Consider the following 16,353-nt stretch of genomic DNA (forward strand, 5'->3'; position numbering starts at 1 on the left):
GAAAATTACTACAAAGGGTCAAGGAGACGACCAAAGCATGAAAAGACCAAAAATACTCCTATTTTGGACGGCAATTCGACGAAAATCTTAACGGTGGACTAAAAGTGGCAATGACTAAATAAGACTGGTCACAATGTGGCAAAAATTAATGAAGTGGACTAAAATTGGCAATGCTCCAATAACAGTAGGACCAAAAATGGAAATGACTCAAAATTAAACATCACTACTTTTTCTTGTTAGGCAGATCCCATGAGAATAGTGTCAGATGTAAAAAGTAAAATAAAGTTTGATCATTTAACCCAAAAAAATAAATGTGGAGACAAACTTACAATTGGGTAGATCAACGGTTGAGAGTGAATGAATAATAAGAGAAAAAAAAAAGGTGAGGTCAGTTTTATTTATAAATATTACAAAATTAAAAGTTTACAATAATTATAAAATTAATCTTATGTTTACTTTACTAAAATCCTAAAACATTATAAAATTAATCTTGTGTTTACTTTATATAGGGAAAGATTCAGCTGCGGGGAAGGTTCCCGTGCAGTTGTGCGGTTACGCACCTTAAGCATTACAATAGCGCACTTTAAGTACACAAATCACACATCTTAAGCACACAAACAAAGCACATTAAAAACACAAACCACGCGCATCTAAAACTTTAGGCCGACGCACCATAAGTACACAAACCACGCACTTAAAGTTTTAAAATGGCGCACCTTAAGTTTCAACAACTCACGCATAGGGATGTCAATCGGGCCAGCCCTATCGGTTTCAGGCTAGCCCTGTCGGGTTGTCGGACTTATCGGGTTCGGGTTGTCGGTTAATTATTATTTTAATCTCGGATTCGGGTTAGCCCTAACCCTAACCTTCGGGTTGTCGGGCTTATCGGGCGGGTTAGACTATTTGAACTAAAATCGAAGATGAATACTAACATTCGATTAAACGGGTCAAGTCGTCAACCAGATTCGTTAGAACGGGTCAATCGGATGAGCATTTAGCACATTAAAATTTAACAAATGCAATTACAACGGTTCGATTTCGATTCGAATTTAATTCGGTTTTGTGTTCGGATCGGTTTAAGACCCCTAAATTTTAACATTTCCTAGGCGACAAGACGGTTAAGGGGTGGCGCTACTTAACGGGGCGTCGTAATAACTATGCATGAAACATCACATAACTCAAATCCAAAACCTAATATCTAAATATTAAAATACCAACATAACAAATTAACAATTTATAGGTGAGTTGATCTTTAGTATTTTTTTTTTATTACTAGGTACATTTTTAAATAAAATTTTAATAAATATATATTATATATAATTAATTAATTAATTAATTAATAAATATAAATATATATATATATATATATATATATATATCCAAACTGGAAATTCATTCCAGTGAATTCACTGGAAAGAATTTCCAGTTTGGATTTATATATATATATAATTTATAATATATATATATAATTTATAATATGTATATATTTATTTATTTATTATATGTAATATATATTTATATTTATATATTTATTAAAATTTTATTTAAAATGTACCTAGTGATAAAAAAATACTAAAGATGAACTCACCTATAAATATTAAGTATATTATGTTTCACATCACTCCTATAATAAATAATATTTTTTAATTGTTCGGGCTATCGGGCTAGCCCATTTAATTTCGGGCTAGTCCTATCGGGCTATCGGGCTAATCGATTTCGGGCTCATCGGGCTAATTTTTTATCGGGCTAACCCGTTCGGGCTATAGCCCTGTCGGTTTTGGGCTAGCCCATCGGGTTCGGGCCAGATTGACATCCCTACTCACGCACCTTAAGCATACAAATCACGCACCTTAAGAAGAAAAACAAAGCACATTAAGAAAGAAAACCACGCACCTTAAGAAGGAAAATTGCACACCTAAAACAACCGCACAACCGCATCTAAGAAGGTCAACCGCACGGAAACTCATTTATATATATATATATATAGACATGCATGCATACTTCAATTATTATACACTTTTTGAATCGGGGACTTAGAATACTTATTATTGATTAAAATTAAATATTTTCTAACAAAAATAACACCTATACATCTTATAAACTTAAAAAGTATTTTCATATTTTTACTCTTTAATTTCTCTCACTCACAAAATTTTGATATAGATACTTGTAATGAAACCCACATAAAAAAAATAATTTATCAATGTCTATCACATCAAAGAGTAAATTAAAGGAGTAAGATTTGAAAGTATATGAAGTAGAACTAAAAAAAATACATAGTCTTCCCTGCAAAGTGCTATCTGCTGTCCCTTTCAAAATGACAAAACATTTAAAAACTATTTGATCCATTCAACACATCTTTGCAAATCCATTTGATCTTCCTATAAATACCCTCTTCATGACCTAAATACATAGCCCTGTTACAAGTGGTGCAGAAGCAAGGATGGCTACAAGTGGTTTTGTCAGCAACAGACATGTACCTGTTACCATAAGTGTTAAATGAAAATATTTGTATGATGCACTATTTTCATGCCACAAAAATAATGCGTCACACAAATCTCAATCTATCATATATATAATATGAAATAAATGTTGCTACAAATGGGTCTAGTCATTTTGCCACAGCAACAAATGTTGCCCCAATAAATGCGGTACGGTGTATTTTAGTTAACGTGTGTTGTATACTTGAATGTTGAATATATTACGTGTGTGTAGTGTTTGAGTATTTAGGGTGTGTTTGCTTCGCACATGTGAATCGGAGTCGGTATGGTATCAAATACTTGGTAAGGATAATGGGTTTTTGTGAAAGTATTTTGTATGTTTGGTAGTAGGGTGGAATGTGTGAATGATAATTAATAGTTAGAGAAGAAATGAGGAAGAAGAATGAAACCCTTATTTTATTAGGGTATGAATTTTCCAATTAACGGGGTATTTCAAACCCATAGTAGTATTCTAAAAACCTATCAACCAAACAATAACAATCACTTTAATACTCATACCTTATGCCTAAACCCACCAACCAAATACACCCTTAGTATTTACAAATTTGAATTAATGTTGTTTTGGTACAAAAGATATCATCATATATACTTTCTGAAGTTTGCCATATTTAATTTAGAAAAAAAGGATAAATATTATTACAAAATGCGAACACCTAATTAGGGAGGTCGATCAATCTTAACTTGAAATCGATAGACTAGCTCTATAAAATTTCAACAAGTTTCATGGAATTAGTTACAAATGTTAAAACTAAACAAAAAACTACCCCTACAAATTTCCCTACATTATAAGTTTTGATTTCATCCAACACTTTTGCATCTGGTAAAACAACTATTATATCCATGGAGATTGGAGATGGTTAGAAATCCTACGATATATAGATCTACATAGGAATGTCAATTTTAGCCTAAATTTTATGAACTGGCCGATAAAATCAAAAAATATTAGAGTTAGAGTCGCAAAAAATTTATTGCAATAAAAAATCAACTAGATAAGCTTGGTCGCCTTGACGAGTTAGCCTAATAGCACGAGCCTCTTAAAACTATTCTTTATTTCGAAAGTAATGTGGAGCAAAGTATACATGAAGTTTATCTGTAGTATTTTTTTTCTTTTTTTTTTTTGAGTACTACTGACTCTGTTACAATGGCTCGAACCCACTCCCATCATCCATGTGAGAGTGTAACCCGGGACACCGGGTGCCACTAGACCACAAGGTCTTTGTAATTTTTTTTATTATATTTTTAAATGAAATTTTAATAAATATATTAAAAAATTTATTACTGAAGTTAATGTCATATGGATCCTATGAATATGGTTGTTTGTAACGTTTAGTCCTAAACTTTTAAGTTAAACGCGCGCTCATGATCCTTCAACTTTCAAGTTAACCACCTATAGTACTTCAACTTTTAAATTTTAACTAATTGTGGCCCTTCAACGTTCAAATATTAACCAACTATGGTCCTTTTGAAATGACGACTTTGTCCTTACTTTACACGACCTAAAGGGCTAAAACTAACAAAAGGTCGACCACGATGGCTTAAATTTGAAAATTGAAGAACCACGAGTGGTTAACTTGAAAGCTTAGGACTAAACATGAAAAAATTACTATATTTGAGGACCTCTTATGACATTAACTCTTTATTAGTGTACAAAATTAAATAAAATAATTTTATGAAAATAAATAATGGAAAATAAATAAATTATTATAATTACTGTATTATAGTGTAAATATATTACTAATTTTTAGTTAGAATTTGAAATTTGAGGTTTAGATTGGCTTAATTAATGTTCTATAAGTTTATATTTATTGGTATAAATGCACTAGTTTATTAAAATTGAAAATTTAGAATATTAATTTGAAAACGTCAAAAGTTTTTGTTGAGTCTGCCTGATAAATCTGGCATCCGGATATTTAGAATTAGGGCCAAAATTTTTAAATTTGACAAAAAATAAATAAATAAACCCTAACCGAACAGGTTGGCCCGATTGACATTGCAAGATCTACTCCGTGAATAAAACATATAATTGTGATCAATTATAACTAAAGACATTTTATGCAAGTGAATTTAAGTAAATCTCATAACATTACATTAAAAACAAAAAAAAAACAAAAAAAAAAAAGCAAACAAACAAAAACAAAACAAAACCAAACCAAACCAAACTAAAAAAAGAAAAAAAAAATCCAAATTAAAGAAGTTGATGGATTAAATTGACCCAGGTAGCCCAACTCAAATAACCCGATAATTAAATGAATTGAATATGTCCAAGACAAAGATAATGAATATAAAGATAAGAATATTGGTCAAGGAGACAAAGTTTGTATTAAGACTTGAGTAATATAATGCTATTACAAGAGAGTGAATGATGTCTTAAAGAGACAATTAGCAACCGTTTATACCCAACTTGCTCCTAAGTCCTAACTACTCAAATGGATGGAAGGTTATAATCGATTTTGACCATGCACCACACCTCATTAGCCGAGGACGAGCACAGGCTTGACCTCGGTGGCCGAGCACTGGGCACAGCCTTATCCACCGGGGTCGAGCATTGAACTCGGCCCCATGACTCCAAGGTTGGTCGGATGCGCTTCATCGAGTTGATATGCTTGATTCCATTAATAATATATCCATGAGAAGCATTATAATTAAGGATACCAAAACTCTTGCCCAACCAAGTGAGATACCAAAACTCTTCCCCGACAAAGACACATACCAAAACCACCTAAGCAAGAAAATAATAATTCAAAAACACATCTTAGTATTAAAGCACACCTTGGCCCTTATTTGGTTCCCATGCATCCATAATCCAACTAGTGTATATACCAGGGTAATTGACATTGAAAATCTAGGACGAAAATAGGCAAGTTTTGAAACTTGACCATCAATAGTATACTGCTCCAAAATGTCGCTAGTCCCGATTGATCATTCTGAGATCGCCACCATCATCACTACAGATGAACGCAGTTACCAGTACCACCAACATCGACACCACCACTACTATCATCACGACCAAGATCGTCAGGGGAAACCTACCTATCAGGTTTATTGCCGAGCAGACCACAAATATGCGCTCACCATCCGTGACAACAATGTCATTCTCGCCCCATCCGATCCTTCCAACCCTCGTCAACACTGGTACAAGGAACACAAGTTCGGGACCCAGGTTAAGGATGCAATAGGCTTACCCAGCTTTGCTCTAGTGAACAAAGCTACCGGGGAAGCCATCCAACACGGCGTTGCCGGGGCTCAACCAGTAAAGGTAGTGAAGTATGAGGCTAATGATGATGGGGTTGACCATTCCATATTGTGGAGTGAGGCTTGTATCAAGGATGATAATGGCGAGTATAAAGCAATTAGGATGGTGAACAACATTGGCATGAACATGGATGCATACGGCGCTACCAAAGAACGTGGGGGAGTCCGAGATGGGACTGCCATTGGTCTGTGGGAATGGAACGGAGGAGACAATCAACGTTGGAAGATCATTCCCTATTGATCATCTCCCTCATTATATTTATTTTCATATACCACAAAATTAATAAATGTTGCTACAAATAAATGGCTATAGTCATTTTAATTTGTCACACCAACAAATTAAATATTGTCCCTCTCCCTTGACCTACAAACCTTGTGTGTATTTTAAATTGTCTACATGCATAACTTCAGAGTTATATCAGTATGTAATAGTTAAAGTCATGTTTCAATAGTATGATGTAGGACTGGACTCTCCAATTTATAATTGCTCTACAAACACTATTATGCTAACCAACTTGATCATCACTTTGGCGCCATGTTTCAAATTGCTACTAAGTATAACTTTGAGTACATGTAGTGATAAGTGTTTGCTTTTGACAATAAATAAACATCATCTCAGCACAATTGAATTATTTGATTTCCTTAAATTGTCCAACGTAAAAGAAAACGAAGGTAAAATAATTTAGTCAATTAATTCTTAACAAACAAAACATCATGGACAAAATCATAGGAGATAAGGCTGGCTCAACGAACGATGTCTGAACAATCAACAGAAGCAATCATATATAAATAGGTATGATGTAACCGGCTTCGACATGCATGCATACTTGTCATACAGTTTTTGATCGGAGGCAGGAGGCTAACAATATTTTCTAACAAATGTAACACCACCTATACATCTAAACTCTAAACAAATATTTTCAATAAGACTAAAAAAGTCAAAAAGAACACGTAGAGCCTTCCTCTTGCCAAGCCTGCTATTTGTCGTCACTTTCATAATGACCAAGCTTTTAAAAACTATTTGATCCATTCAACAAATCTTCACAAATCCGTTTGATCTTCCTATAAATACCCTCTTCACAACCTAAATTTTCTCAAACACAAAAACAAAGAAGAAACAAAGAAGAAGAATGGGTCTTACACAATTCAACAAAGTGACCTGTGTTGCTCTCCTCTTTTGCTTCATCCTCATTGCATCATACGGTGAGTATTCGATCTCTATTTCTTTGTTCAAAACAACTTTCATACTTTTTATTTCATTCAATTGTCAGCTATGAACATTCTATACTAGTTTATCTCTTTGCGATCCTTTGCAAGCTTTCCAAGTTAAGGTCAATAAAACTTGATTTATTCAGTACACACTCCCGAGACGTGATTGCGAGTCTTTCTTGTCACTCAAAATAATTAATAAATGAATGTGAGTGACGTGGTTAGCCATGGCTGACATTGTTATGGAATAATATGAATGCAGAAACTCATATGGTTGAAGCACGCCATGGCGGTGGTGGCGGTGGTGGCGGCGGATGTGTTTCACACCACTCTTGGAATGGGAATGGAGGTTGCTCGGGGCACTGTGGTGGGTGGTGCAAAGGAATGGGTGGCTACAAGTGGAACTGTCAGCATCAGACATGTTCATGCTACCATAAGTGTAGTTAAATGGAAATATTTGTATGATGCACTATTTTCATGTCACAAAAATAGTGCATCACACAAATCTCAATCTATCATATATATAATATGAAATAAATGTTGCTACAAATGGCTCTAGTCATTTTGTCACAACAACAGATGTGGTCCTAATAAACGGGGTGTATTTTAATTAATGTGTGTTGTATGTTTGTATGTTGAATATATTATAAGCGTGTGGACTGTTTGATTTTCTAGTATTTGCAAAGTTGAATGTTGTTTTAGTACATGGGACATCATTCTTTCTCAACTGTGTCATACTTCATTTTTTTTAAATGATAAATACTATAACGAAATGTGAACACCTAATTATGGATGTCAATCTTAGCTCGAAATCGATGGATTAACTCGAGAAGACAAAAAATATTTAGACTATATTTGATAAAATAGTTAGCTTATCAGTCAAATTTGATTTATTTGACCACTATTAGTTGTTTGACTTGGTTAAAAAATCAATATAAATGTTTGGTTAATCACATCTCTAGTATTTTTATTAAATTTATAAGTAAAATTTTAATAAATATATTAATATAAAATTATTACTAAATAAAATATTTATTTATGAAAATAAATAATGAAAATAAAAAAATTATTATATTATTATTGTGTGAACAAAATTGTACGCATACACAACTTTATTTCGTTATACTTCTAACCAAGTTATACAACTTTATTTCGTTATACTTCTAACCAAGTTTCAAAGAGTTAGAACTATTAAAAAAAATACTATCCTTACAAATTTCCCTACATTATACCACTTTTGCAACTGGTAAAACAAATATTACATCCGTAGAAATCAGAGATTTTTAGAAATCCTAAGTTAAATAGATTTACTCAAGGATGTCAAAAAAGATCTACTCAGGGATGTCAATATAATCTGAAGAGGAGGAGGACTCAAGGATGTCAAAAAAGATCTACTCAGGGATGTCAATATAATCTGAGGAGGAGCCGAAAAAATTTAACCCAATAACAAAATCAACTCAATAAGTCCAATGACTTGAACAAGCTAGTCCGATAGCCTGAGCCATTTTCGTAAATATTACAAATTTTTAAATTGAGCGAGATCTTTTTCATAAATATTATGAAGTTTTGTTTATTTTGAACTGTTAGATCTACAAGATCGATCAGTGGTTTGGATTTGTCCGCATGTTCTCACCTAGTAATTCATGGTTCTCACCTGATTGAGAACACACAAACACACACACATATATATAGAAATCTGTTCAAATGTGGTTGCGCCTTCCCGTGCGGTTCGCACCACTCAATGTTAGAAAACGAACCACAATGAAAATACACAAAAACACCAAAAAACACACCACATCCCCAAAATAATGCATCATAACTCCCCTGCCTTAATGGTGCATTTGCTAACACTGTGTGCTGTATATTTGAATACCTAGTGGTGTGTTTTTTGGTGATACGTACGTAATGATGCATATTTTTGTGGTGCATTTTGATATCTACTATTTTGTACAATAATTCACCCATTATTTTAGTTGTTTTGATGCTTATTTTCTTTATCCTAATGAAATTAAGAATTGTTTGTGTGTTATATTGTCCCAAAGGGTTGAATTATCCACAAGGAGCAGCAAAGGAAGAATTTTGGAGCAGTTTGGACAAGTTTTGGAAGAAAATGAAATTACCAAGAAAGAATATGAAACAAGAATAAGAATTGGAAAAGAATTGGAAGTTGTTTCATGGGCCCAAAGCACATCTATCTCCTATATATTCTGGAGGTTCCTTATAGAGTTTTGAACCCTAGTTAGTTTTAGTTTATTTTCCTCTTCTCTTTATATTTCCCTAGCATAGTTTAGATTAGTTATACATTAGATTATTTAATTTCAAGCTTGGAATCTTGGATTGAAGTTGGATTTGTTCTTTATCAGTTAAAGTTTCTCTTCCCTTTTATTTCTTGCAATGTTTATGGTTATTTATTATTGCTTTGCTTTGTTTACTTTAATCATGCGGGAGTAATTCGTTTATGGGTTTGGATTAGGGATCCATTGTTAATCTTGATGTTCAAATTATGATTAATTGCATAAAGGGATTGAATCTTTTACCTAGGGTTTATGTTGATTTGGGGATTTCTTTGCACTAGTTATTGGTCTGGTTTGTGGCCATAATTAATTGCTAGTCTAGGAGAGGAATTCATTACAACGACAGTTGGATGGAGACCTCGAGCCTTACCAATTTCAACCTAATTTTCCTGCTATGAAAGTAGAGGTAATATTGGGGGCTTACAATGCTTAGGTGCTTAAAGTTATGATTGATGCATCACGACAGTGGGGCAATCTTAGCCTAATTCTCTTATTGATTACAAAAGTAGCTGAGTAGAATTCTTTTGTGCATTGCCCATATATCCCTTGGTTAATTATTCTTTCCCTAATCCTGAGTTTGTTAGAACATCAAGGTTACAATCCCCTAATCTGGCCCATACTTTTATCATACACTTTACACCTGAATCAATTGCTTTCTTTTACATCCTTCAATCTTTGTTGCTTGGATTCTATAAATTCATATACTGTAGTGCTTGGTAATTCACACAGTTACGTGCCATAACACCAATCCTCAGCGGAACGACATTACACCCTTTTTACACTCATCATTTGTGCTCATCACATTTTCTAACATTGAGTGGTGTATATTTGTATATATAGTGGTGTGGCCGCACTGTTCGCACGTTAAGGGATGACCACACCTGATTATGATTTATATATATATATATATATATATATATATATATATATAGAGAGAGAGAGAGAGAGAGAGAGATGAGTGTGTTCATGTGCGAACTGCTCGCCCAGGAAAGAAATGAGAACGCATGTCATCCGTCCATGTGTCAAGATCTAACGGATGAGAAACATTGATTTAAAAAAAATGCGGTAGCATTTTCGTAAATAATTGAACATCGAAGTACTAGTAAAATGTGTTACAAGTGCAAATAGCAGTTTCATATAGTGAACTAAAGTGCAAGTAAATTGTATTACGAGTGCAAGTAAAATATATTACATGTGCAAGTAAATTGTATTACGAGTGCAAGTAAAATGTATTACATGTGCAAGTAAAATGTACACTGAGCATCAATACTAAGTGCACATAATGTTATAATTAGTTGCACCTAACGTTATAATTAGGTGCACCTGGATGCATGAATGTTAACAAGATAAATTACTTGCACTTGTAAGTGAAAATAGATGCACTTATAAATGATTTTGCTTTCATTTTTTACTTGCAAATTAATAAGGACGTTTTTTACGTATTCATCAAGTATCAAATTACAGTATATGGTTTAGATATCGTTCCACTGGAGATGGCTCTTGTAATGTTAGGAATTGATGCTATGTGGATTTAAGCACAAGCTAAAACTACTACTCTTTTAGAAGCTAGGCCTATCGTTAATGAGTTTGGTTGATATAATTTAGCAAATGGCAAATTAGACAAGTAAAACAAAGGACCGGGACTTGGTTGATTCAAGCTAAGATGTCAATTATTCTACTAAAGATTAGGGGATTAAAACAAGACATATGGTAAGTGAGATGCGCAAAAGTGTCTAAATACCACTCTCGTAGCTATTTGGATTGGCAACCTCACCTCGATCTCCACTCTCATGGCAATTCAACTTAAAGTTTCCCAAACAAGAACAAAAAGAATAAATTCTCCTTAATACCCGAAATACTCTCGTATTGGGCATCAAGTGTGTGAATGTGTGGCTAGTGTACAAACTCTACTCTCGTAGCAAGAAACGCACTCCAAATCATGCATATAATTGGGATCCAATAATTATACACAATTTCACAACAAACCCAAATCACACAACTAACCCTAGAACACCCAAATAATCCCCGTTAGGCAATTCAACTCATATAGGCATCAATAGCAAGAAATCAAACCAAATCCTAGTCTCAAAAGGCTTAGCTACTCATAATATAAAAATAGATACACAATATTAAACAAGTACTTGAAAGCATAAAGAGAAATCAAAAGAAAGAGATGAGTAAGAAAAACTTCTCTATTGAGCTTTTGAATCCAACATTTGCTATGATCTAGCATGTTCTAAAGGGTAATACTAGATCTAGCATGATCAAGTATTTTTTATTATATTTTTAAATAAAATTTTAATAAATATATTAAGAAATTTATTACTGGAGTTAATGTCATATGGATCCTATGAGTATGGTAGTTTGCAACGTTTAGTCCTAAACTTTTAAGTTAAACGCGCACTCGTGATCCTTCAACTTTCAAGTTAACCACCTGTAGTACTTCAACTTTTAAATTTTAATTAGTTGTGGTCCTTCAATGTTCAAATATTAACCAACCGTGGTCCTTTTGAAATGACAACTTTGTCCTTACTTTACACGACCTAAAGGGCTAGAACTAACAAAAGGACCACGATGGCTTAAATTTGAAAGTTGAAGAATCACGAGTGGTTAACTTGAAAACTTAGGACTAAACATGAAAAAAATAATAATATAATTGAGGACCTCTTATGACATTAACTCTTTATTAGTGTACAAAATTAAATAAAATAATTTTATGAAAATATATAATGGAAAATAAATAAATTATTATAATTATTGTATTATAGTGTAAATATATTACTAATTTTAGTTAGAATTTGAAAATTGAGGTTTAGATTGACTGAATTAATGATCTATAAGTTTATATTTAATGGTATAAATGCACTAGTTTATTAAAATTTAAGTTTAGAATATTAATTTGAAACGTCAAAAGTTTTTGTTGAGTCCGCTTGTTGACATCCCGATGTTTTAAAATTAGGGTCAAGAATTTTAAATCCGACAAAAAAAAATTAAATACACCCTAACTGAAGAAGTTGGCCCGATTGACATCACTAGATCTATTTTGTCAATAAAACATATACTTGTAATCAATTATAACTAAAGACATTTTATCCAAGTAAATTTAAGTAAATCTCATACATTACATTAAATATATAAATAACAACAAAACAACATCAACAAGCAAACAAACAAACAAAAAAAGGTTCCAAATTAAAGAAGCCGATGGATTTAATTGACCTGGATAGCCCAACTCAAATAACCATATAATTAAATGAATATGTAAAACACAAAGATAATGAATATAAAGACATGAATATGTGTGTCACAAAGACACAGTTTGTATTATAGAGACTTGATGAGTATGCTATTACAAGAGAGTGAATGATGTCCTAACAAGACAAAATAATTAGCAACAATTTATACGAAACTTGTTCCTAACTACTCCACGAGAAACGGATGGGAAGTTATAATCGATTTTGACCATGCACCACACCTCACCGGCCAAGGCTGAGCACACGGCTTGACCCCAATGACCGAGTATAGGGCTTGGCCAAGGGCCGGTTTTGGGCTCGATCACGTCCAATGGGGTCGAGCACTAGGCTCGGTACCGGGACTCCAAGGTTGGTCGAGTTCGCTCTATCGGGTTGATTTGCTCTGTTCCATTTATAATATATCCATGAAAAGCATTGTAATTAAGGATACCAAAACTCTTGCCCAACCAAGTGAGATACCAAAACTCTTCCCCGACAAAGACACATACCAAAACCTCCTAAGCAAGAAAATAATAATTCAAAAACTCATCTTAGTATTAAACCACATCTTGGCCCTCATTTGGTTCCCATGCACCCGTATTCCAACTAGTGTATATACCAGGGGTACTAATTGACATTGAAAATCTAGGACGAAAATAGGCCAGTTTTGAAACTTGGGCATCAATAGCACACTGCTCCAAAATGTTGCTAGTCCCGATTGATCATTTTGAGATCACCACAATCATCACTACAGATGAACGCAATTATCAGTACCACCAGCACCGGCACTACCACTACTATCATCACGACCAAGATCATCAGCCAAAGCCTACCTATCAGGTTGACCACAAATATGCGCTCACCATCCGTGACAACAAGGTCATTCTCGCCCCATCCAATCCCTCCAACCCTCGTCAGCACTGGTACAAGGAACACAAGTTGGGAACCCAGGTTAAGGATGCAATAGGCTTACCCAGCTTCGCTCTGGTGAACAAAGCCACCATGGAATGGCGAGTATAAAGCAATTAGGATGGTGAACAACATTGGCATGAACATGGATGCATTCGGCGCTACCAAAGAACGTGGGGGAGTCCGAGATGGGACTGCCATTGGTCTGTGGGAATGGAACGGAGGGGACAATCAACGTTGGAAGATCATTCCATATTGATCATCTCCCTCATTTATTTTCATACCAAAAAAATAAAAGTTGCTACAAATAAATAAATGGCTATAGTCATTTTGTCACAACAACAAATTAAATATTGTCACTCACCTTGACCTATAAACACTAGTTGTGTGTATTTTAAATTTTTTAATTGTTTACGTGTATAACTTCAATATCAGTAATTAATAGTTAAAGTCGGGTTTTAATAATAAGATGCAGGGCTCGACTCTGCAAAATGGTTGCAAAAACAAACACTATTGTGATAACCAACTTGGTCAATACGTTGGTGCCATGTTTCAATTAATTTGCTTCTAGGTACAACTTTGAGTGCACGTAGTGATAAGTGTTTACTTTTGACAATAAATAAATCACTATTATATAATCATCTCAGCACAATTGAATTATTTGTTTTCTTTAAATTTACCAACGTAAAAGAAAACGAAGGTAAAATAATTTAGTCATAATTAATTCTTAACAAATAAAACATCATGGACAACATCATAGGAGATAAGGCTGGCTCAACGATGTCTGAAGCAATATAATCATACAATGAACTGATCAATTTAATCAAGTTATTACATAATCAAGCTATCATAGTCATGATGTTCTTTTTGTTCTAAATTTATTTTGGATGTTATTTAAATTGAAAATTTAACAGCACTATTTTTTCTTGTTAGGTAGATCCCATGAGAATAGTGTCATATGTAAAAAATAAAATAAATTTTGATCATTTAACCCAAAAAATATGTAATCAGTACTTAATCATATATAAATAGCTATGATGTAACCGGATTCGACATGCATGCATACTTGTTATACAGTTTTTGATCGGAGGCCCGCAGGAGGCTAACAATATTTTCTAATAAATAATAAAAGTAACAACTATACATCTAAACTCTAAAAAAAATATTTTCAATAAGATTAAAATTAAAGGTCAAAAATAGCCTTCTCTGTCAAGCCTGATAATATATTTGCCGTCACTTTCATAATGACAAAACATTTAAAAACTATTTGATCAATTCAACAAATCTTCACAAATCCGCTTGATCTTCCTATAAATACCCTCTTCACAACCTAAATTTTTTCAAACACAAAAACAAAGAAGAAGAAGAAAAATGGGTCTTACACAATTCAACAAAGTGACCTTTGCTGCTCTCCTCTTTTGCTTCATCCTCATTGCATCATACGGTAGGTACTCGATCTCTATTTCTTTGTTCAAAACAATTTTCATACTTTTTAATTCATTCAATGGTCAACTATGAACAATCTAGACTGGTTTACCTCTTTGCGGTCCTTCGCTAGCTTGCTAAGTTAAGGTCACAAAACGTGGTTTATTCAATACACACTCTCGGATAGTGACTGCGAGTTTTACTCGTCACTCAAAATAATCAATAAACAAATGTGAGTGATCAATGTGGTTAGCCATGATTGACGTTGTTATGGAATAATATGAATGCAGAAACTCATATGGTTGAAGCACGCCACGAGGGTGGGGGTGGCCGTGGCAGATGTGTTTCAAAGCGCTATTGGAATAAGGGAGAATGCCGGATGCTCTGTGGCAAGTGGTGCAAAAGCATGGGTGGCTACAAGTGGTACTGTCAGCAAAACATATGTTACTGCTACCATAAGTGTCATTAAATCAAAATATTTGTATGATGCACTATTTTCATGCCACAAAAGTAGTGCATCACACAAATCTCAATCTATCATATATATATATAATATGAAATAAATGTTGCTACAAATGGCTCTAGTCATTTTGTCACAGCAACAAATGTGGTCCTAATAAACGGGGCGTAGTTTAATTAATGTGTGTTGTATGTTGAATATATTATAAGTGTGTGGAGTGTTTGAGTTTCTAGTATTTGCAAAATTGAATGTTGTTTTAGTACTGGGACATCATTCTTTCTCAACTCTGTCATACTTCATTTTTTTTAAAATGATAAATATCACAACGAAATGTGAATACCTAATTATGGATGTCAATCTTAGATCGAAATCGATGAATTAACTCGATAAGACAAAATATTTAGGTCATATTTGGCAAAATAGTTAACTTATCAGCCAATTTTGATTTATTTAACCACTATTAGTTGTTTGGCTGGATTAAAAAATTAATATAAGTGTTTGATTAATCAACTTTTTGTAACTCCAAAATGTTAAAATTCAAAAAACTGCTCAAAGCAACTTTTTCAATTAGCTTTTTTAGAAAAGAAATTATACCAAACATCTATTAACTAACAATTAATTTACCAAACACTTTTCTACAATCAGCTAATGTTATCAACTAGTGATGCCTCTAAGTCAATCAGCTAGCCGCTATCAGCTAACAGCTATTTATCAAACAAGGCCTTAAAGTATTAAAGCTATAAAGAAAAAATGACCCTATAAAAGTTAGACTAATAAGCCCGAAACTAATAAACTAGATTGTCCGAATACGTTAGCCCAAATTTTAGTTGGCTAGTCCAATCCAATAGTCTCAGCCACTTGTAGACCAAAATAAACAAGGAATTTATATGTAATCACATCTCTAGTATTTTTATTAAATTTGTAAATAAAATTTTAATAAATATATTAATATAAATTTATTACAAAATAAAATATTTATTTATAAAAATAAATAATGCAAATAAAACAAGTATTATATTATTGTGTCATGTGTGAACAAAATTGTAAGCATACACAACTTTATTTCATTA

The 16,353-nt window shown here is 33.3% G+C and overlaps 2 protein-coding genes and 1 long non-coding RNA gene across 3 annotated transcripts in view; all 3 read left to right on the plus strand.

Annotated features, from left to right (window-relative positions):
* The window catches only part of LOC116001670 (ricin B-like lectin R40C1), a 17,452-nt gene extending 3,651 nt beyond the window's left edge, over positions 1–13,801 (plus strand). The window contains exon 2 of the mRNA XM_031241572.1: positions 13,523–13,801. Coding sequence (XP_031097432.1) covers positions 13,523–13,657 — 135 coding nt within the window. The 3' untranslated portion in view covers positions 13,658–13,801. The remainder of the gene's footprint in view (positions 1–13,522) is intronic.
* On the plus strand, positions 5,310–6,214 carry LOC116001671 (ricin B-like lectin R40C1). The gene has a single exon (XM_031241573.1). It carries the CDS (start codon positions 5,401–5,403, stop codon positions 5,992–5,994), a length of 594 nt encoding a protein of 197 aa, XP_031097433.1. The 5' UTR covers positions 5,310–5,400; the 3' UTR covers positions 5,995–6,214.
* On the plus strand, positions 6,851–7,576 carry LOC116001672. The gene is made up of 2 exons (XR_004094266.1): positions 6,851–6,956; positions 7,225–7,576. It is a non-coding gene; the product is annotated as an uncharacterized LOC116001672 (long non-coding RNA).
* Positions 13,802–16,353: the final 2,552 nt, after the last annotated feature.

Source organism: Ipomoea triloba, chromosome 13 (genome assembly GCF_003576645.1).
Source record: "Ipomoea triloba cultivar NCNSP0323 chromosome 13, ASM357664v1".
Lineage (NCBI taxonomy): Eukaryota > Viridiplantae > Streptophyta > Magnoliopsida > Solanales > Convolvulaceae > Ipomoea > Ipomoea triloba.